Source organism: Citrus clementina, unplaced genomic scaffold (genome assembly GCF_000493195.1).
Source record: "Citrus clementina cultivar Clemenules unplaced genomic scaffold, Citrus_clementina_v1.0 scaffold_5, whole genome shotgun sequence".
Taxonomy (NCBI): domain Eukaryota; kingdom Viridiplantae; phylum Streptophyta; class Magnoliopsida; order Sapindales; family Rutaceae; genus Citrus; species Citrus x clementina.
Genome location: NW_006262201.1, coordinates 26976739 through 27000352, shown reverse-complemented (window position 1 = coordinate 27000352; position 23614 = coordinate 26976739). Strand labels below are relative to the sequence as shown.

Sequence of the window (23614 nt, the reverse complement as noted above, 5' to 3'; positions counted from 1 at the left end):
CGTTACTTTTTATTTTTTTATCTTATTTTTACAATATTACCTTTTTATAATAAATTTTTTGTTTGGACATTAATAAAAAAATAATAATTAAATTATCAATTTAACCCTAGAAAATAAAAAAAAATTATATTAATTTTTTACAAGCACCATTTGCACACTTGGTAGTTTGCATACAATTTTTTACAATTAAAAGTTTATATAATTTTTTTTTATTTTTTAGGATTAAATTGGTAATTTAATTATTTTCTTTTCTTAATGTCCAAACAAAAAAATTATCATAAAAAGGTAATATTGTAAAAATAAGCCAAAAGAAATAAAAAGTAATGGTAGGAATATCAATACTTTAACGGCAGTGATGTTTCGAGACATTTTTAAAAATATAGGAACTAAATGGATACTAATCTTAAAATATAAGAACTAAATGGGTTTTTACCCAAATTTTGTATATATATACAAAGTCTTAAAATTATAGCACTTATAATTTAAAAGCCACACAACATCTCAGTATCAAACATGTGTCAGTCAAGAGCATTACACTTATGCTACGTTTACTAAACGAGAATAGAAATAGGTTGGAATCACAATAGATGAGAATGAGAATCAGTCATGTTGTGCCATATCAACCCGCCCTATTAAAGAAAGGTCCATGCGCGCTCGTGCCCGTGCCGTGCCGTGCCTAATATTTTTTACTTAGGCCCGGCACGGCACGTGTCATGCCGTGCCTAAGGAAAAAAGCCCATAAACTTTTTTTTCTTTTTTTTTTAATTTTTTAAGAGCGCATGACAAGTTGTTAGCGTATTTTTTTTCAGGTCTATATATTATTTAGGTTTATGTGCCTTTATTTAAATTTAATAGAATAAAAAATTCAAAATTCAAATCTATATTCAATAATAATAAACTAATATTAAGTAAGAGAATGTAATATTAATTATTAAGTTTGACCTTAAAATATTATAATTTTTTTTAATACTTAACAATAATAATAATTTTTTTTTTCTTAAGGGTTAACTTAATTGTTAACTTGGACTTAAATAAAGTCATAGATCACAGTTCACAATAATATTAATGCATATTTATAAAATTATTATATTTATAATTTTATTCATTAAAATCATGATATCAACTATTTATTTAATAAATTATAAATATAAATCAATTATAGTTTTTTAACCAAGAATTAAATGAATTTAAAAGATTCAATTTCAAGTTATTTGTAAAATCATAAAATTTTAAGTTTACTTTCATTAAAAAATAAAACGTACTTATTGCATGTTTTTATTATTGTGCCGTGCTTTCAAGATCCATGTCCTGCCCACGTGCCGTGCCCCGTGCCCCACCCAAACGTGCTTATATTGTATCATACTTGTGTCGTAGTGCCGTCCGACCCATTAATAATCTCCATATATATAAAAGTAAATGAAATAAAATGGACCTTGTAATAAAATAACCACTCTTTTCATGTAATGATGTAAGTAGATTTCATCATTACATCTTCTTTTCTTCTTACAACTTAATATGTGACACTACACACTCATCACTTATTTATTAGTAACTACATAAAAAGAGAATATGTATGTGTCTGTGTATATATATATAATTAAGTCTTAAAAAAATTATAGCACTTATAATTTAAAAGCCGCATAGCATCCCAATTCCCAATATCAACAGGTGTCAGTTGAGGGCATTACACTTAGAGTTAGAGGGGAGGTCAGTGTCCATTATGTGAAACCTTTCTACATTATGTTATTTCTCTAAACCTTGGTGGAGGCTTTTGTAATTATACTTTATGCCGTTGCCGTGATGTACAAAAATTGAATACCGACAATTGTAGAAGTGTTTAGGGTTTAGGGTTTTGCGAAGAGGAGAGAAAGAGAGATGGGCAAGGAAGGTGAGTTGTGGGATGACTCGGCGCTTGTCAAAGCATTCGACGATGCCATGTCCAAATACAAGGTTCAAATAATAATAATAATAATCTCTATTTTGATTTTCTTGATTAAATTTATTAATTTGAGTTTAGTGTTAATTTTCTTATTATTTATTTATTTATGTGTTTTTTTTTTCGCATATATCAGAAAATGCATGGCAAGAATAAAACCAATGTTGAAGAAAAAGTCACCAGTAGTGGCGAAGCAATTGGCTCTGCTCACGAGAATCAAAATCATGAGCCTAGAAGGTCCGTGTATTATTGTTATTATTACTATTATTTTAATTTGTAGCCATATTTTTGTGATATTCTAAATTTATAAGCAATATTATGTCAGTTTTAATGAATCATAGAGAATTTATTCTGTTGCACTTCTTGTTGGAGATAATTTTTTATTGTAGAGAAATTTTTGTGGTTAATGAATAGTCTAGCTCTTGAAATTCAATTTTGAGTGAGTGAATTCTGTGTAGTTTTCGTCTTTAAGATCGCTTACTTGGGCTGTTAAACATAGCAAATGGCTGTTTATTATAATTTCAGTAATCCATACGGTCCTTCTACCAACCTTGGAATCTTTATGATCGACCTTGGGCTTGGAATCGACACTTAAAAGGAAAAAAAAATTGAGAAATTGAAATTATCGTTAAGGATTGTAAGTTGTTGCATAAATAATCACATGTGCTTTTTTTTTTTTGCCCCCACATCATGAATTCTTAGGGAGGCAGAAGATGCCAATGCTCTTGTGCTAGAAACCAAAACAGAAATGGGAGAGACTGAAAACATCATGTCAGTTAAAGAAGATCCTTGTGTAGAATCATATGCACCTGAACTGCATGTAGAGTCATCAAATGGTCTGGCCACAAATGATGCGGTTAAAGGCCATTCACATTCACAAGGTTCCGATGATTATAACCAGTTACTTAGCCAGTATTATGAGCTTGAGGAGAAGAAGCAACAGATTTTGCAGCAGCTTCATCAATTTAGTGCTTGGAATTACCAATTTTCAGGTGAAGGTGCTCAGTGGGGTACCTATACTACTTCTCAGGAACATCCTGTCCCTGCAAGCCAAGAATCTCAAACTGTTGTCTGTTCATGTTGTCCATATGGTTGTCAATTTTTGGTAGCTCCATGCACAGCATATCCTTCCTGTTCTTTGGGTGGTGCATGCACCAGTAAAACTTGTACTGATAAAAACGCAGCAGCAGCATCTCGAAAGTCAACCTCTCTTGTCAATGATGACATTGTCAACACAGCAATGGGAGCTGCAGGAAAAGCAATATCTTCCATGAAGTCAAAAAGTTTTGTTTATCCTGATATAAATGAAGGTAAGCTTGGTTTTCCAGATGAATGTAGTGGATAATTTGAGAATCTCTCTGCCAATAGATGAATTTGGAAAAAAAAAAAAAACACCTTCTAGACTATTATTTGCTGGGAGTAGGCAATTGTGCTGCTAGGAAATGACAGGCATTAGGAATAAAATCTTGTTGGACATTATGTCAGCTTTGTTTATCTGCCCATAAATTGGCTTGTTAATAACTTTAAATGTCCTGGATTGCCCAAATGCAGTTCATATATTTTAATTATGACCACCATTCCACAAAAAATGTCTTCATCCTTTTCTTATGACAGATTGGCTATTTTTCTTCTTGTTCTCAGGGGTCGTTTGGGGACAGCGCAGCTGCTCTACCCCTTTTACTTTAAGAGAATCCTCCGAAAATAAAGAGGGTGAAGCAGGTGCGCTACTGCCTCAAATGGATCCTCAGTATCTCTATCCATATCTCTAGCATCCAATGCAGATGGATATATTAGTTTCTATATTCTTTGCCCACAAAATTTGACCTGTAAGGGCCAATTTAGTTATTGAATTTGCTGAATCCAGTTTAAATGTTGAAATTTAAAATATATTATTAATGCTGCTTTAACAGTCTTGTGTACATGCATATTCTTATGCCATGTCAAATTACAATTATTGTGAATATTGCCATCTTTCTATACAAATTTTCTGCATCTCTTTCTTATGATTTTTTTCTCTTTTGGCTAATTTTTTTTTTCTGTTGTTCTGAACACCTGTCTGTATCTCTTTCATCCATTAGCAATGGACATACCAGTGTCTAATTTTAATACTTATTTTGCCCCCATGAATTACAGAGATTGAGGAAAAGAAAGAGAATGAAAGTATTAGCTCTGAAACAGATCTCACAGTTGTTTTAAATGCTTGGTATTCTGCAGGCTTCTACACTGGCAAGTAAGTAATTGTTCATGTTGCTTTGATATTTTGAAACAAAATTTATTGCTTTCTTCAAATGATTATTGATGATGCACGTGTACCTTATGCCACCTATTTATGGAATTGGGCACATTCTTCTACCTTACATTACCTATTTAGATTAATTTACGAACACAAATATCTATGTTAATAACGAGTCTGGTTCACAAAATTTATCCTGACCACGGACTTTTTCAGGTACTGTGTTCATGTAAATTGCCATTACAAGTCAATTTATACCATAAAATCTACACTATTTGTTCAATTTGGTGGGTTGATCCTAATGTAATGCACGTGCATTCCATCCAGCCTGATATGTTCCATAAATACTATCTGCTTGTCCTTCCATCACATAGAGGGTAAAAAAAATCATCCACACTCACATGTCTATATGATTTGTAAAAACAAAAAATAGTTGATGCATATCAATAGAAAAAACATGTGATAGGCAGATTTTGTGGAATTAGATCATCAGTTTAGATGCATGTTTGATTTTTATTCGTATTGTATTTGAAAATGTGATGTTGTTAAACCCTCTGAACTATACTGATCTCCTTATTGTTCTTCCATTTTTATGATCTGATTAGTCTATTGACATCTCTCTTTAGGGTTCTTCTTAGGAATGTACCTTTGATCTAAGTATTAACAATTGTTAATAGTCATATAAAGTGATATTTCAAATTGTCATATGATATGGAACTTTCTTAGGTCATGAAAACTTGTCAATGTTATAGGTATCTTACTGAGCAGTCAATGGCGAAGAATCGTCGCAGCTAGGCCCTTCAACACGATGCATGTGGAAAATGATTTTATCACAGATTTCAATCCACAATACCACTCTTTTTCTTCATGGAACTTGTGTCCAATGCCGGACACTTAGTTGAAGAAACTTGTTTTGAAAGCCAGATTCTTAGTTAAAGAAACTTGTTCTCATTGGAAAGCCGGAAGGAGTGCAAGTATTATTAATATTTGTTGTAATTGAGTTTTACCTCCTTACAAATGTGAACAGGCATTGATAATAGGGGTACATATTGGAGAGCATTTTCAAAAGCGAAATATACTTACACTCAGTAACACTCATCTTATCATATGTTGTGTGTTATATATATATAAAAGTTTTCCGGTTCAGGATTTTAAAATGCGGAAAAATTTGGGAAATCTAATAAACAGTACGGTTTATTAACATATTTGTGTAATGCTATTATTAACATATTTGCGTAATGCTATTAAGCCCAAAGGAGGTAAAGATTTGCCATCAGATGCTAATTTACACCTTCACTTTTGCTGCGGCTTCTTTGATTTGTTCGATTGTGAAAATGCCAAAGAAATCATCATCCACGACTGCATTTAGTACTGCTAGTGCAAGATCATCAACACTAACAGGTGGAGCCAAGAGCAGATCTGATGCTGGAATAGAACTTAATGGTTTCGTGAAGTTTTCTATAGCACGAAGAATTCTCTCTGCTGGTTCCCCAATCAAATCCAGAGGAATTTCAAAGTCACCCACCTTTCGCTTCCCATATATGAAAGCGGGTCTTAAAACGACACCTGAGGAAGACTCAAGCCAATGAATATAGTGAAAACAAAGAGTAAGGAGATAAATCATGCAAGTTGTAAATGATAGGGATGTATGGCAGCCAATCGTCTGATTGTATAGTCATTAAGACATGATGCACATTGGCCATGAATTGACAGGAAGAATACATATCATTCCAAGCTCTATACTATTAATATCCCAACAAGCAATTATGATTAGCGATGCTCCTTCTGGGGTCTTTCCTCTACTTTACCACAATATAAATACATTGAATTAATGTAGTTTCATGAAGAAGGCATTGATGAATAACAGTAGTAACACAAGCTTTTAAAGATACATTTTTCTTGTTTAACCTCAATTTACAGTTGTGAAATATCCTATAGTGGTGACTTTTCATGCACATCAATAATCATAAGCAAAGCACTTGCAAACAAGTATCTAGTCTGACACTAAGTTGGCCGCATTTTAACCAAGGATAGAAGCTGGGATTGCCCTATTATACATAACATCAATAAATAATTTCCAAAATATAACCAAAAAGCAAAGACATATTCCAAATTACCAGAGTTTGGATATTTTGAAAGAACTTCTGATTCTGCTTTCCTCTTTCCTGTGAAATATGCGGATGAAAGTAGAAATGATGGCAAATTGTAATCATGCACACTGATCAAGATAAACTTGGGAACTCCTGCAAGAAAAAAGGAGATCATGTGAGTTGATAGGTTTTGGCACAACATTTCCAATATACAAATAGCGCACATAAACAAGAACGCTTAAAGAAATACAAAATGGACAAGTTTTTGGAACTAAGAAGCTAAATTTCCAAGAACTTCTGTTCTTTCAGAAAATCTCTATGACCCATTTGAGAGTGAAGAAATCACATTATATATATATATATTTCAAAAAAGTTCAAATACAACTGATGCTTCAACTCGGAGACATCCAATAAAATTGGAACGGATGCGTCAACTCAATGTTCTCTAAAATACATTACAAATTAAACCATTGATTTCATATCGCAGAATTGATACATCTTCCATGTCAGGTAATTGACATCGTGTATATCAATCATCGTTAGATGCGCATAATGAGTGAAAGAAAGGTCAAAATCAACCATATTCTTCCGTGATTAATTAACATTATTGGCTATCTTCAATTTGTTGATGATTGATTGCGTATTGTTTTATCATCCACTTCCATAGTTTCTTTTTATTTCCTCAGGGATCCTCATTATGTTGAAAAAATCAATAAATTCATTCATCATTGAGTTCTGCCTTGTCATGCTCTGAAGAAAGACAGACATCATCGCCCTAGATGTGTCTAATCTTTTCCTTTACAAATTCTTTTCTCTGACATGGAAAACAAGATATAGCCTCTGTGGGGTAATAAACACTTTTCATCGTCTCAATACCACAACCTTTTTTCTTTTTTCTTTTTTCTTTTTCTTTTTTTTTCTGTAATTAAAAACACATAAGTTTCGGCTGCATTGTCAACAGAGGAACTGGAAAATCAAATTGGTACCATAAGAGGCAAAGGTTGAACTCTCTTGAATAGTTCTAAGATAGAAATTCTTAATTCTGGAGGCAAACCATGTTCAGTTGCCATGCAGGTAAGGAAGTAATTGGAAACTTTCTCCCTAACTGAAGCATTTAAACTTTAGAGGCTTAAGTCAAAATGTCTGACTCATTAAGTCACTGGGCTGTGCTAAGCACATGAAATTTGAGTTGTATGGGGTAAGATGCAAATCAGTCATAGACTTTTCTAATGCAAACAAGACAAGAAGGCCAAATATACTCAGTGAAGTAGAACTCTACAGCTCTCATAATCTCTCAATCTCAGAACAGGGGATTTTCCTTTACATCCCATGTCAACATAACAAGGCTGAGGAAGCATACTAGATGATTTAAATCAAGAATTAGCAAACTAGTCATCCATTTCAGCCGTGCAGCATGCTCACCTTATGGTTGAAATATATTTCTTCAAACCTCAGAATGAATGTTGAGTCATGGAGGGCATACCTAAGGTTTGCTGAGCCAAGCTAATTATTTAGGTCCCCGATCAGGGTTTTTCCAAAAATCCAGTAAATGAAAATATTATACCCAACTACGATAAAATGAGGAAAAATATAGAACTTGAACATTAAAATTACTGTAATATGTTCATTGACAGTCTCTTACCATATTCCTTTGCAGCATTCACTGCCACAACATTAGCCTCACCATTGATCCGTAGCATCTGTTCCTCACTACCAACGCCTCCAATGGTAGAAACTACTGCAGTGGCCCCAGTAAGTACTTCATCCCAGTTTACATAGAAAACATCTCCTACACAATATGAATATAATTTAACAGTCTGCATCCATCAAATAACTGTGCATTCCACTAACTGTGAGAAAAGACAAGATTGATAAGTTATCAATCTCTAAGTAACAGATGTACAGCATATAGAAAAAAGACATGTCAATCAAATTTAGAAGCTTATAAGGTTTGTCAATGCTTTTCAATATTCCATGTCATTCATGATTCCATTTATTAAAATAATAGAGTTCCTCTTTTATATACCTATATTTTTCATTCGACCACTAATAATATAAAAACTTGGGTGAATTTCCCAATTACATACCTGCATTACAATCTAAAGACTGAAACTTGTTACTGCCATGCTAATTATTCCAAAGAACAGATACCTTAATCAAGGGATAAATAATAGAACATGCCTGATTTCCAAGTAACTTGATCTACCCATGACCCAGAGTAAGTAGGACGTCCTGACCTGAGACGTGATGAAAGTTTTAGATTTCAAACCAAATATGATAAAAGAAAAAAGTAAAAATACAATAGAACTGAAAATAGTGTTCTCGATTACGACTATTCTATAATTACAGATGAGATAACAACCAAACTGAAAATGAAAACAACAAAAGTTCGAAAAAGTTATTAAAATGCATGTCAATTTGGTTGAAAATTTATGGCACCTGCTTAGGCTTATGACCTCTATGCCCTTGGACACTGCAGCCTTGCATATTGCAGAACCAACAAAACCACTGCCTCCTAAGACCACAACCTGCTAAGAACACTTGATGAGAAATTCATGATCAAGATGCAGCCTTTATTGATGATCTCAAAAGAGACAATTCATCCCAGTTCATACCCGCTCAGACTTAACATCTGCAACAACATCTATTGGAGCAGACCTAGAGTCATCCACTACACCTGCTTCCGCACGGCTGCACTTGACTCTAAACTTGTAGAACCTAAAATCAGATAAGAAAACCACATAAAATGATTAGATCAGGTCTTAAAACCACGATAGAAGAAAAACACAAACAGCATACAGCGTAAAGGGCCAAAAAATAAAACCATTTTTTTTACTCTCTCCCATCAGCTTAAGATTTTGAGACCAATGGGGTTACTACTCAACTATGTATAAAGCTTATTTTATCATCAGTTTAAGTAAAACACCTGAGAAACTTATAACTTTTCTTTAAAGAATTCTCAGTATTCCAAATTCTATTACTTCTTCAATTGTTCTTCCAATGTACTATTAACCGAGCTCAAACGGGAATGCCTCTTCCCCCAGTAACGCCCCAACAACTTTGTTAATTAACAAACAATTTGTAGATAATCCCCTCGTAATTTTGAGTAATCAAGACAATTCTACTGCCCTATATATTACTGAATTCCACCAAAACTTGAGTTTTTGATTCTTTTTCTTGTGCAATTTATCTTCTGGCAAAGAAAAGTCTTACAAAACCCTGTAATTAATAAACTTGTAGACGGAAATTTAACATACATAATTTTAACACACATTTTAATAGCTACAACAGAATTATCGATAGAAGAAAAAAATACTTTTTTTCTTTTCTGAACCGGAAACACTCATTTCCTTTCCAATTGAAAAATGAAAATTCCAAAAAGGAAATCTAATTTAAGTTCAATGAGAATTGAGAAGCAGTTTAATTAACTTAAAATATATAGTCTAAAAGATAAATAATTTTAAAAAATTAATATTTCCATTTATTCATCAGAAGAGGCGTATCCTTTGAAGCCAAAAAAATAAATACTGAATTAAAGTGAGAGGTGGGGAGAGAGATAGAGAGCCACCGGTTCGGAATAGTGGAGACGGACGGAGAACGAAAGGTGGAAAGTCTAGAGAGTGGAATGGGAGTGCGAAGCGTGGAAACGGCGCCGTAGCACGAAAACGACGTCGCCATTGTTCTTTTTTGTTTTTGTGGAGTCTAAATTAACAGCAGTGAGTGGAGCTTTTCCGGCCAGCGAGAAGAAATGAACGAAGGAAAAAGAATGAAACAATAATGAATAACCACATTTCCTACTGACGAGGATTTTTTAAAAGTATTTTATCATTTTACCTTGTGGTTTGGCATAATAACGTTTAAATTCATAAATCCACCAAGTATCGCTTGATAAACGTGAGTGGCTTATTATTAGAGTTTAATGTAATAATAAGTTAGATTCATATTTGGGATATATTTAGTAATAAGAGACTGTAATTTTTCAAATGCAGTTGTCATATGATAAAAGTTATAGTCATGGAGTAGAAGTTGATAGTGTTTGGTAAATTTTAAAGTATTGTTTATATTTTGAATTGAATTGAGAATCCTAAGGAGCGAGAATCTTAGGATTGAGAGTGGAGAGTGGCAGTGAGAGTATGTTATTTATTTGCACTAAAATAGAAGTATGAAATAAAGATCAGAATCCAATTTATGTGTTTATTTTGTCTTGAATTGATAGTAAATAGTTTCAAATTATAATTTTACCCTTATTTAAATAATTGTAGTTTTTAATTACAAAGTTAATAAAATATATATTTGATGAATAAATATTTATTTTATTATATTTTTAAATTAATTATTAATATTAAATAAATATAATACTATTATTTTTAAATAAATATAATAATATTATATTTTTAAATGAAGATAGCATAAAGTAATATTATTAATTCTCTATTAATATATTATTATTATTATTCTTAAGTAATTTTAACTTAGAATCAATGTAAATTATTATTTAGTTAAATATAATAATATTATTTAAATACATATAATATTATTATTTAGATAAATATAATATTATTTTTTTATTAAATATAATTATATTTAATTTAATAAAGGAAGGTAGAAAAGGAAGAGGTGGAGTATGTTTCTACTCCCACTCCCCACTCCAAAAATCAATGGAGCCCACAGAGTGGGATTCCCAATCCTCTCTTAAAATGTGTAAGTAAACACTGAAATTGGAAGAATCCACACTCTTCACTCACACTTTAGAAAATAAACGCAACATAATAGTTGTGGAGTGAAAGTTGATAAATATTTATAATAATCAATACACAACTGAAAGGAAAAAAGTTGTTGAGCTGGCAAAACCCAACTGAAAGGTGTAACCAAATATTTTGACAATCTAGCTGCAGCACATCAGTCCTGAACACACTCTTAGTTATAAAATAATACTAATTTATGAATTTGGATCTAGTTTTAATTCTTCATAAGCTTCTCTTACAAGTGCATGCATAGCAATATACATTTAAGATTTAATTAATTTTAAATTCTTATCTAATAACTATTAATTATATCTTTCTAAAAGGTTAGTACAATGATCAACTCATTATTGAATCTAAATCTACTAGTTTATAAGTCTTGGATCGTATCTTTGTAACTTAATAACAAAAATCGTAACATATTATGTGTTTATTTGATTGTTGGACTCAGTCTATGATCGACAAAAATAAATAAAATAAATAATAATAATAAACCAATTATAAAAGACTTAAGATAAAAGACACGTTCTTACTGATTTGGCGGAAGTATATATATATATTTTTTGTTTTTTTCATTAATTCTTTCTTCGCTTTCAAAGACATTGCTCCTGCTTTAAAGGACTAAATTTGAAATTTTCATGAATTTTGTTTATAAGAAAATACTACTGACCTTATTAAATCGATTTTTTTTTAGGAGATTCCATCACCTATGATGAAATCTCTTGGAGTTGTTCCTTAGACGTAGAAAGAAAGAAATTATGCATTTGATAATATGAACGATAAAAACTACAGGGGTTTATTTGTAATGTAAAGATAAAAGTAGAAATAGTGAATCGGCCTTTTTTGACTTTTTAATCGTGTGCGAGTAAAAAAAATTCGAATCTTAAAAAAATCAGACAGCAGTTTTCGTACACAATTAGATTCTATAGAAAAAAAAAATTAGATGAACAAAAAAAAAAATGTATACAAATGTATGGGAAAATAAACATTATACAAAAACAATCTTAGGGGAAAATAAACATTATACAAAATGTATGTAAGGACAAATATACATTTTACAAAATAAGCTTGTGAATGAAATATTCTACAGAATGAACCTATGATCTAACAAACACTCTATAGAATGAGCCTAAGGATTAACAAGTATTCTATTGAATGTGCCTACGGGCAGGTAAACATACTACATAATGAGTCTATAAGCTAACAAATATTTTATGAAATACGCTTATGGGCAAAAATTTTATAAAATTTGCTTGTGGGTGAAATATTACAAAATCAATCTTCATTATAAATACCAACATAACCTTCGAATTCAAGCGCAAGTGCATTGAAGGTTAGAGGCACAAAATCAAGACAAGTGTCCAAATAAGACTTGTTATGAACAAGTCTTGACACATATAAATACGTATCTCATGCATAGACTTTGTGGATACATGTCACAATAACAATGTCATATGTCATGATGACTCCTCCACCTTATGCTTCAAGTTGCATATATAAAGGTTAAGCCTCCCACATTTGAAGAGAAGAGAAAAAGGCATAAAATAAATGAAAATTTTTTGTCCATCTCACTTTATATTTTCTCTCCCTAAAAAATTGAGTAAAAGTAACTAATTTGAGTGTTAGAGGTTATTGTCGGCATGTCGGTCCCTTTTGACCTTTTTTTCTTTTTGCATAACAATTAAGTATAAGGAGATCCGTGATTTGTGATGCCCGCCTTTTGGAGAAAATAGGCCATAAAACTTGATTTAAAAAAAAGTATGGAATGCAAGTCAATTACTGTACTTTAGGCAAAAATTTGTATCAACAATTCATTAGGCCAATATCACACAAACACATTATCATTTGAAGGTACAAGCCACCAATTTCTTGTAAGTTGATCCTACAACATGCAATTTGAACAAACATATTATTAACTCAAAACACGCACCCATTGAACCTAAGGACTATTTCTGGTGATAAGAAGAACGATCTTCTAAGGATTTAAGTCTTGGGTGCAACCTTAAAAATGGGTGGGGAAGCTGCGAATTTTTTTATAAAAAGAACATAATGTTTATAAAAAAAATCAATGCGCGCATGCATCCATATTTAAAACTCGAACCCTATGATCCTAATTAATTTACACAGCATTTAGTGAACATTAATTAATTATGGATTTAAAAATTAATTATATTTTAATTATAAATGAGGATTCTTGCATCATATTGCTCTTCATGACTAGAAGTCGGTAGTCGTAAATGGTTATTGAACAATTTATTGATGTAAAACCTAGACAAAGCTGATTACAATCACTGATTCTTGCTTCATCAACCTGTTGGAATAATCAAAATCATTTGTCAAGGGAATAAAACAAAAGAAAGAAATAAATAAATACTTGTTTTCCAAAATGTGAATAGTTGAATAAGCTAATCTCCATTAATGGCCGGTGAAACCTTATACAAACCAGTAATAAAGAATCAAATGACATCTTACTATAATTAGATAATTATGTGCGTAAAATTGTAATTAATTATAATTAATAAAGGCAACAAAAAAATATTAATCAAGTGCGCACAATCATACAACATGAAAAATTATGATTGGGGGCTACTGTGTTGTGAACCCCACAAACCCATTCATAAATTCTCTTTCCATATTGTGGTGGGTACTGGTTTGCGAGCCTATTTGAGTGACTGAGTCATTAATTCTTTTGGCATCGATCTTGTTCTTACAAAACCTTCTTTTGAAGTTCTTCTAGTTCGAACAATTCAATTAGGGCTTCATTCTTTTTCGAGCCAATTGATGTATGAAATTTTTAATTTTAAAAACATTTTAGATGATTTGGTAAGAAGATTAATCAGCTTAATTAGTTTACATACATTTTATGAAAAAAAAACCATATATATTCATTTTTTCTGTGTATTTTATAGGGAGATTGCCAATTTCCCCCTTATTAAAATCATTATATACCAATTCTCCCCTTATTATTTTCATAAGGACCAATTTCCTCCCTGCCGTTATAACAGTAACAGAAGTTGCTCAATTTTTAAGTATTTTTACCTATTTGCCCCTATTGTCCAAATGACAAGAGATTGGCGTCAATTTTCTTAGCTCTAGTGGATAAAATTACACAATTACCCCCATATGTTTTAATTGATATATAACAAAGTGAAATTTTAAAAGTGCCCTTACTTTTAGAGTCAAAAAGACTTAATTGCCATTAATATATGGATTGAAAAAAATGAATATTAATAGGAAGACTAACGTTTATTTTCTAATTTCATGAATCTAGCTATATATACCCGTAAAACACAATTGCAATAAGCCTAATCTGCGTCACTTCTGTCAGACCACATTCCTTGCACAAACATTCCCGAATATTCTATCATTTCAACCATTTATGTCTCCACAATTATAATCTTGCAAAAAAAAAAAAAAATACGCAATCACTTATTACAAAAACAATCCAACAAAATCTTACCGCATTGCCAAAAAAAAAATTATATATCTTCGTTATAATCAAAATCAGGGAGTAATCGTTTGACGCATCAATGACATATAAGCTAAATGTAATCATAATATAAGAAGATTCTATCATAGCTAACCAAAAGTAAACACAATATTCAAATGGTATGAATTTTATTGCCACATACCCAACAAATGAAGCCACCTTTATCCCATGCTACAATAGTTAACAAAACTAATTAGATATCATATTTTACTAGATATTACATGCAACCACCAAAGCCATCGAGCATAGAAGCTGATGGTTGAGTTGCATTCAACCTATCTTTGCTCTCTTTTCTGACTTTTTTTAGAACAGGCTCGGTATTAATAATCCCATTATTGTTGTTGTTACCAGTTCCTTGATCATGCCCTTGTCTAGCCCTCCTTTGCCTCGCTATAATATATGCAGGTTGTTGTTGTTGTCCAATTGTACTTTGAGGTCCATATATTCCTAAAAAGTATTAATTTAGTTATTATTCATGGACATAAAAATAAGGAATTAACATAGATGTTAAATATTACCTGGTGCTTGTTCAGGTTGTGCTTGTGCAACTACTTGATTAATTTGTGCTTGTGAAGCCTGCATAGATCTTACTTTACTTTGCTTCACTTTAATGGATGTAGATAATTGTTGTTGTCCAATTAATTGGTGAGCTTTATTTGTTCCTGAAAAAATATTATTATTTCTCACAAACATTAAATATAGGCACTTTTTAAGGTTAGTCCACTACCTGCTTCTACTGGTAGAGCTTCTCGTTCTGCTAGCACTTGGTAATTCGCAGAGCTTGAGCAAACATCCTTCTCCTTTTACAATGTCAAAAGCTATGTCAATTCAATAAAATTTTATTTCAGAATTTATTAATATTTATACCTTGTAAGCTGGGCATTTTTTGTTGTTGTGCCCCATTTCATGACATATGCTGCATTTCACAGTGAATCTTCTCTTATGGAATGGTTTCTTTTTAGCCTCATTCACTTCTTTTCTTCTATTCAACTTAGGTCTCCCCGGTTGAACTTTTTTAACAGGAGGCTTTAAAATTGGCCTATCAATTTTAGGCCAATTAGTCCTGTCTGGAAGGGGATTAATTGTTGCTGAATAAGTAAGCAGATATGCCTCCCTTGTTAAGCTCTTGTCAACATAATCAGATGGCTCGCCATGACTATGTAAAATTCCAGCCATGGCATGCTTGCATGGAAGCCCACTCATCTGCCACCCACCACACTCACAATACCATTTGTTCAGGTCCACAATATAGTGCCTTTCCATGTCAGGCATAATCTCTACAACTTCAAATTGATATTTGCTTGCTTTTATAACTGACACACGTCTTGCAGCCTTGGCAATCTTAGCAATTTTTTTTTGTACTCGTGGAGGTATATTTGACTCCCAATCCTCACACTTCTCCCTCCTCTTTATCATCCTTTTCATAAGCTTCATTCTAATAAATTCAAGAAGCTCTAAAATCGGTTTCCTTCTATACTCATTTAGATAACTATTCCATGACTCTGACATCTTGTGTGTCACATGATCAGTCTTGTAGAATGGGTCAAAATGATGGCATGACCATGTGCTTGGATCATTGTCAACTAGCTACTTGTAAGCATTTTCATCAATTTTGTTTATTGTTGTCATTGCATCATCAAAGTCAGTCTTGTTGGTGGCTCTTGCCGCTTTCCAAAAGTGTTCCCTCAAAATCTCAGCTGAATTTTGTTTTCTAAAGTTGACATACACATGTCTTGCACAATATCTAGTTTCAGAACTTGGAAAAACATCTTGAAGAGCATGAATTAAACCTTTTTGTCTATCAGACATAAATGAGATAGCCATATCATTGTGGATATCCATATGCTGTTTAAATAGTTCTAGAAACCATGTCCAACTCTCCCTCGATTCAACCTCACATATACACACAGCCAAAGGAAAAACACCATTGTTTGCATCTAAAGCAACAGCAGAAATCAAAATGCCTCCAAAAGATGTCTTCAAGTGGCAACCATCTAAACCAATGAATCCTCTGCACCCCTTCATGAACCCTTGCTGTTGAGCTTTGAAACTAATGAAAATTCTCTTAAATTTATTCTCGTTTCCAACCAATTCTTGACTAATTTTTACTGTTGCATCGTTGTTAGTCATAAGCAAAATATTGGCATAATCATTGAGTAGAGCATACGAGTTAATATAATCACCCTCGCACATTTTTAATACCCTTTTCTTGGCCGTGTATAGCCTTCTCCTATTTGTAGCAGTACCAAATCTACTTAATAATACAGAAGCTATAGAAGATGAAGAAATCTCAGGATTTGACTTAATTACACCAAATAATTTCTCAGCCACCCATTTACTGGTTGTCTCAGGGTTCTTAATAAGTGGTACGCACGTGTGCGCTCCACCTTTGATTGTTTTGATCATGAAACTAATTTTATCTACCATCAATGAAGCATGAATTCTCCACTTGCATCTTTTGTTTGAACATAAAGCAGTGACTCTGGCCCTCTCATTCTTCTCCCTGTGTAGAACACAACCTTGTTGGATTGCAAAGTCCTTAAGGACACTCCTGAATTCATCTACAGTAGAAAACACCTGACCAACCTCCAATATGATTTCTTCATCAGCCATTTGTCTGAACATTTGTGCTCTTAATTCTCTGGCCATCATCTGAATACTATCTTCATCTAAGTTCAAATGAAAATCATCAAGTGAAGTATCCTTATCACCACTTTCATAATCAGATAGAAGTGCCTTATTGTCAAAATCAGAATTATCACTGGAATCTATTATGTTTTCTACATCCTCATTGTCAATCTTCACAATTTCCCCAATTTCATCATCAGTCCAATTTATAGAATCCACACTGTTGGCATTGTCATTGTCCAATGGTTCATTATCATCATCGTCTAATGGTTCGTCAGTCCATTTAGTTACTTGTTCATGATGAATTGCATCTGCCATTGTAGGTTTATTGCCTTCCTCATAAGCCTCAAACATCCTTTTAAGAGTATTTTTAGAAGAATTTTCAGGAATAAAAGATGTTTGATGATTTTCAAGAATGTCTGATTGCATTGCCTCCGATGGCAATGACTTCATTTCTAGAAGTAATAAAGTAATTTTTCTAGATAGCATTAGGTTCACAAAACTCAACAACTCCATGTCAATCTCTAGTAACTGCTTAGCACCTGAAGAAGGAATTTCAACCATTATCATGAACTTTTCATCATCCAGCCGATGTCTATTAACTACTTTCTCCATAACATCATTAATTAGAGCCACCAAGCTTAAACATTCTATCTCATATTCACCTAGGTCAATTAGTTTACCATCAAAGTGAACCTTGACATGTATTTGATCCATCTGTCAATATAAATATTCAAATCATGATACTTAGAAAAGAAAAATTAACATTTTTTTTAATTCAGGCACATGATTTAAAATAACTAACAATTAAAAAAATAATTTTCTTTAACACTTATAAAGAAGAATACCTTAAAACATAAACAAAGCCAAATTTTTTTTCCCCAATTCAACATCAATTCGTACACTAAAAAAAATAAAAAAATGAGTTATTCCTTAAAATAAAAAACCAGAATACCGATTACTTAGCATCCATATTATTTATAGGCCTAAATATGTTTATCAGAAACTTTTTCTGAAAATACCCATAACATTATCACTTTAGCATCAACAGACAACAATCAGTAAATAAAGATAAAAATTTCGGTTGTATTAAATGTGTGCTTTTAACCATTCACTAACCTGGAATGGTAATAGAATCATCTCCACATGTACACAAATGCTTTAGCAAAAAGACAATTGAAAAAATTTTGATTTTGAAACTCTCTCTGACACCCGAAATGATAAGAAGTAAAGAAAATGAAAAATCACTTTCTCTTTTGGGTAAATTTACTTTAAAAACCTTTTATTTTCATCTAAGTTTATATTTTATTGTGTTAAAACCTAATTTTTTACATCACATGTCAGAATAGAATTTAAAATTCAAAAAATAATAGTTAAATGACATTCTTATCCTCATTTTCAATTACTGTTATAACGGCAGGGTGGTAATTAGTCATTATAAAAATAATGGGGTGGCAAGTGGTATATGATGATTTTAATAAGGGGGAAATTGGCAATCCCCCTATTTTATAATCATTGAATCAACAAGGAAACAAAGATCAAAACAACACTTTGTATATGTCACGGCTTCAATTGGTATGATAATCTTCAAATCCGTTATAGAATAAAGATCAATAAACACTCTGGCGTTTATAGCAATTCCTATATGAAAGCATTTATTTCATATGAAGTGTTGCAGAATGCTGGATTTAGATTCTGTTTACTGAATCGCATGAAATTTTACTTAACTCCATATAGATGGAATGTGTGAAATACGTATGAACAAGGAAAAATGATAATTTTATACTTAACAAAATTGGAATTTCGGAGACAAATCCAAATAGAAAGGAAGCGATAAATTCCAATTAGGTTTATGGAGTTTTGTATAGAATAATTTTTTTTTTTTCAATTTATACCATTAGTATGATATTCCATACTCCAATCTGCTAGGAACGCAAAATAATAAACGTTGTGATTTCATCTATTTGCTAAGATACATAAGAATCAGACACAATATAATAATGACAAGTAATGACAAATCTCAAATGAGGATTCGAGATAGAAGTTCAAGTTTTAGTAATAAATACACGGTAGTATGTGGGTTGGCACTTCGCACTATAAAGAAGGCTTGTAATTTGCTATTGAGGTGCCATTATATATATATATAAGTTTTAGTTACTACAAAATAGAAAGTTTTTTTGCTCCGGTAACATTGTTTCTATATTTATTGCGCCCAATTTTTTTTTTAATTTCTGACTTTTATGATTGATATACAAATGTTACATCTTAATAATTCTTGGCTCGTGAACTGATTTTTTTTTTCACAATTTCTAAATCAGTCAAACGGTAATAACCTTGAATTAAAATGAAAATTTAAATTTCAAACAATAATTAATGGATTTTCATTTTGAATGCTCTTAATAATACACGTTTGACTTTATTTCATTAGACAATTCTTTTATGGTTTTTCTAGTTTACGGTTCAGTTTGTAATCCGTTCGAGTTTAAGAATTCAATCTAAACAAGTTGAAAAATTATTTGGTTCGGTTCGGATTCGTAATTCGGTTTGGTTTGGGGTTATAATTTCGGGTTGCAACACGGTTCGGGTTACAAAACGGTTTCTGATTAGTAATTTGGGTCAGGTTGCTAATTCAGTTCAGTTTCTTTTATCTTTTATAATCGAGATAAGATATTAATGCTTGGCTTATGGGTGTGTGTGTGTATTTGAAATAAAAAAAAGTTATTCTAAAATAAGTTAAAAATTAATTTTACTATATTAATAACTATCTACATATTTTACTTAATAATTACCAATAGCTTGTTTCTTAAAGGTTAGGAAAAAATTTAGCTCAGAACTAAAGTTAAATATGATAAAATAAACCATCACAAGTCATTTTATTTATCCTAAACAAACATGAAATATAATTTTCTTGGTAAATTATAAATCTTGTTTTCAATGTGGAAGAACATCCAATTCATGTGAAAGTGACTACTGAAATGCCAATTTTTCAACTACTTATGGCATCTTTAAAACAATTTGTGCCACACACATGCATAATGAATTAAATCACATGCTGGAAATAAAATAAAATGAAAGCATATACAACGCATTCACACACTAATTTATGTCAGACACATGCTTAAAGAGAGAGGGAGGAAGGCCACGAGCCAAATGAGAAAACATCAAAAACAAGAGCTGATGGCGAGCTGAAGTCTGAAGTTATCGTGATTCGTGATAAGGTTTGATCCAATAAGTTCATTTTTTTTAATTTTACTTTTATTTTATATTATAAGATTCAATAAAACTTGTATATGATTATGTAAATTTTCTTTAAATTAGGAATAATTTCTCATGAAAGTTAACTAAGAATTTTAAAGTCAATTTCATAACAATTACTTTTAACATTCAATTTATTTATATTTTTTCTATAGTTATGGTGTTTTCTAAAACAAATTTAATGTGAACATAATGCATATTACTTTTTTAATTTGATTTGGATTATATTAGTACGAATTTTTATAATATATTATGTAGCAAATTATGAAGTTTAGTAGATTTTATTTAATTATATTTTTTTTTCACTTCGTGTTTTAAAAAGAAAAGAACATGTCTAAACATTAGTAAACATACTTCAAAAAATAAAAAATCATTTAAACTTATATGTATTTTGGTCGTTATATAATAAAACAACATTTTCATAATAAAATCTGGCAAATGCATGTACATTACTCTTCAAACTTACAGAAATCGCAATAGCACAATTTACCAAACACTTACTATTTTTAAATCAACAATTTATTTTTTTGGCACAACAGAAGCAATTTATTTAATTAGCCACTATAATCACAAATTGGTTGTAAAATTCAAATGACATTGAAGTACGGTGGCAGGTGGTGATGTAAATAATGTCTATTTTTTATAATATTAACCAATATTAAAAAAATTGTAAGTAATTTTTTTTTTGAAAAGGTAAGTAATTTAACATAATATAAATAACAAAATAATTTTTTTTATGCAGTCCATACTATACCAAATATAATATTACATCACAACTTAAAGCGTTTTAATACAGTACAACCTAATACAATATAGCTAAGGCAATATAGTGCATCCTTTTGAAAATGAACTGGCTACTTCAATTTACCCAAAACTATTTTAGTAACAAGCAAACCTAATGGCGTATGTGGCAAATAATACAATCAGCAACAATTAGTGATTATTTTGCCAAAAAATAATAAAACTACGTAAGCCATCTCCAAGCTTAATAGTAAAATAAGGCTAAGGCTCCGTTTGATACAACTTTTCAAGTAGAGTTTATTTAAATAAAGCTTTTGGTAGTAGAACTTTTACAAATAGAGTTTTTACCTAAAAAATTTTAGTTGTTTGGTTGTCAATAAGAGTTTTTATTAAAAATCTATGAAATTACTTTAATAGACTAGTTTTTTTAATTTATGTTATGAAAAGAATAAAAATAAGATTGTCAAATAAGTAGAAGATATTTTGGATATTTTAACATTTAAAAAATATTTTTTAACCTCTACTCCCAAAAGCCCAAAATTTAAACTTTTTCTAGTACAGACAAAATAGCTTATTTAAACTTTAAAAGTTCTACTAAAAAAACAACCAAACAACAATAAAAATTATTATAAGAGCTTATGGGATTAAATAAGCACTTATGGCCATTAGATAAGTCATACCAAACAAGTTGGGGCACAATCCAAGTTTTGTGTGGCGCTCTATTCTAGCTGCAAAAGATGTTGTTGTCTGCGGGAGCCGCATCCAAATTGGAAGTGGGCAACACGTGTTAATAGGCCAAGATCCTTGGCTGCCAGATATCAATACTGGTTTTATCTCGTCTCAACTAAATGCATAGCTGACTATTGTGAAGGTGAGCAGTCTAATGGTGCCAAATCAAAGAAGTTGGGATTTAGATCTTATTGTTGATATTTTTAATTCAAGGGATAAAGAATTGATCTTGCAAATTCCTCTTAGTTACCGTAGAGAGTCTGATGTATGGTATTGGTTACATGATCCTTGTGGCGTTTACTCAGTACGCAGCTGCTATAAGTATTTAACTCATCGTGATACCAACTCTTCTACTCGTATTTAGAGATCATTGTGGAAATTAGAGGTGCTAGGTAAGGTGAGGAATTTTCTTTGGCGGGTTGCGACAAATGTGTTACCTATTGCAGATAATCTTGTTCGTCGTAGAGTGGATATTATGCCTACTTGTTCTTTGTGCAATGCCTGTAATGAGACAGTTACACATGCTCTTTTGGAGTGTGGTTTCGCGAAATCTTGTTGGATTTCCTCTGCTGTTGGTGTTCTTGGCCACTATAGTTCTTTCTTGGATTGGCTGGAACTCATCTTCTCTACATATAGCTGGGAGAATTGTCAGCTGGCTGCCATGGTTTGCTGGAGGATCTGGATTCATAGGAATGATCGGTTATGGAATCAAAGAAACATTAGTGCCTTGCAAGTCCTGAACTCTACTGGAAGATTTTTGTTCCAGTGGCAAAATGCAAGGAAACAACCTTTCTTGGCTGATGTTGATGCAGTAAAAGGTAATCATGGGGCTGTTTGTTGGGAGAAGCCTTGCTTTGGGTGGTTAAAGTGCAATATTGATGCTGCCATATTTAAGGCTCAAGGTAAGTTCAGTAATGGCTGTGTAATCCGTAACTCTGGGGGTGATTTTGTGACAGCTCGGTGTGAGTGTTTTCCGGGTATTTTTGGTTCACGAGAGGTTGAAGCGCTTGGCATTAGAGAGGCTCTTAGCTGGATCAAAAGGCTGCAGTTGCCAAGTGTCATTATCGAAATGGACAACCTTCAAGTCTTCCACGCTTTAACTGAGAATTTTTCCAACCCCAATGGTTTTGGTCTTATCATTGAGGAGTGTCGATCCCTAGCCATGTCTTTAGGAGAAGTTCAATTCTCATTTGTGCGCCGATCTGTGAACTCTGCTGCTCATTCTATTGCTAGAGCAGGAGGTTCTATGTCAGGTCCTGGAGAGTGGAGTCATGTTCCACCTCCGTGCTTACTAAACTATTTGTAATGTTTTTCTATTTTAATCAAATTCCATTTCAAAAAAAAAAAAAATCATACCAAACAGGCACTAATTATACTAGTTAAAGAGACTAACCACGTATGTTGAAAGAATATTTTGAAGTAATTTTATAATTAATTTAAATGATTTAAAAAATTAATGTTTGTTTATTTATTTTCAAAATTATATGTTTTCAATTTATTGTCATTCATAGTTTATATTTTGATTGTACATTAATGCATTTGAAATATAAGATATTTTTATTCAAATATATGAATTAAAATAATCAAGACATATTAATAAAATATCCATTAGATAATTATCCTTTTGAAGATTTACTTTATATCTCAAAGAGAATTGCAAGTTTATAAAAAAGGCTTAAACGTAAAGAAGCAAAACATATAAAATTGGCCTTTTAATTTGGTATACTTGATCCTCTCTCTTTGGACTAATCATGTCTCTTTCATATCCAT

The 23614-nt window shown here is 31.7% G+C and overlaps 2 protein-coding genes across 3 annotated transcripts; one reads left to right on the top strand and one right to left on the bottom strand.

Annotated features, from left to right (window-relative positions):
- Positions 1–1695: 1695 nt before the first annotated feature.
- On the top strand, positions 1696–5267 carry LOC18042010. 2 transcript variants are annotated; one of them, XM_006432672.2, is made up of 6 exons: positions 1696–1950; positions 2073–2173; positions 2639–3246; positions 3578–3655; positions 4070–4166; positions 4922–5267. In XM_006432672.2, the coding sequence occupies exons 1-6, from the start codon at positions 1876–1878 to the stop codon at positions 4962–4964; spliced, it is 1002 nt and encodes a 333-aa protein (XP_006432735.1). In that variant the 5' UTR covers positions 1696–1875; the 3' UTR covers positions 4965–5267. The 2 variants fall into 2 exon arrangements, with proteins under 2 accessions (XP_006432735.1, XP_006432734.1); XM_006432671.2 differs by lacking the exon at positions 3578–3655.
- An 87-nt stretch (positions 5268–5354) lies between these two features.
- Positions 5355–10079, bottom strand: LOC18041380 (uncharacterized protein At1g32220, chloroplastic). The gene is made up of 7 exons (XM_006432673.2): positions 9828–10079; positions 8875–8977; positions 8699–8787; positions 8441–8496; positions 7902–8048; positions 6287–6412; positions 5355–5735 (listed from the first exon to the last, which is right to left on the bottom strand). Exons 1-7 carry the CDS (start codon positions 9935–9937, stop codon positions 5455–5457), a joined length of 912 nt encoding a protein of 303 aa, XP_006432736.1. The 5' UTR covers positions 9938–10079; the 3' UTR covers positions 5355–5454.
- Between the last annotated feature and the right edge of the window lie 13535 nt (positions 10080–23614).

Bases quoted from the DNA above. Each gene is read 5' to 3' on its own strand.
- LOC18042010 (XM_006432672.2), top strand. From the start codon at position 1,876: ATGGGCAAGGAAGGTGAGTTGTGGGATGACTCGGCGCTTGTCAAAGCA. The intron at 1,951-2,072 runs GTTCAAATAATA...CGCATATATCAG, and splicing joins ATGCCATGTCCAAATACAAG to AAAATGCATGGCAAGAATAA. The intron at 4,167-4,921 runs GTAAGTAATTGT...TCAATGTTATAG, and splicing joins GCAGGCTTCTACACTGGCAA to GTATCTTACTGAGCAGTCAA.
- LOC18041380 (XM_006432673.2), bottom strand. From the start codon at position 9,937: ATGGCGACGTCGTTTTCGTGCTACGGCGCCGTTTCCACGCTTCGCACT. The intron at 8,788-8,874 runs GTATGAACTGGG...TGTTCTTAGCAG, and splicing joins CAGATGTTAAGTCTGAGCGG to GTTGTGGTCTTAGGAGGCAG. The intron at 6,413-7,901 runs GTAAGAGACTGT...TTTTTCTTGCAG, and splicing joins GAATGCTGCAAAGGAATATG to GAGTTCCCAAGTTTATCTTG.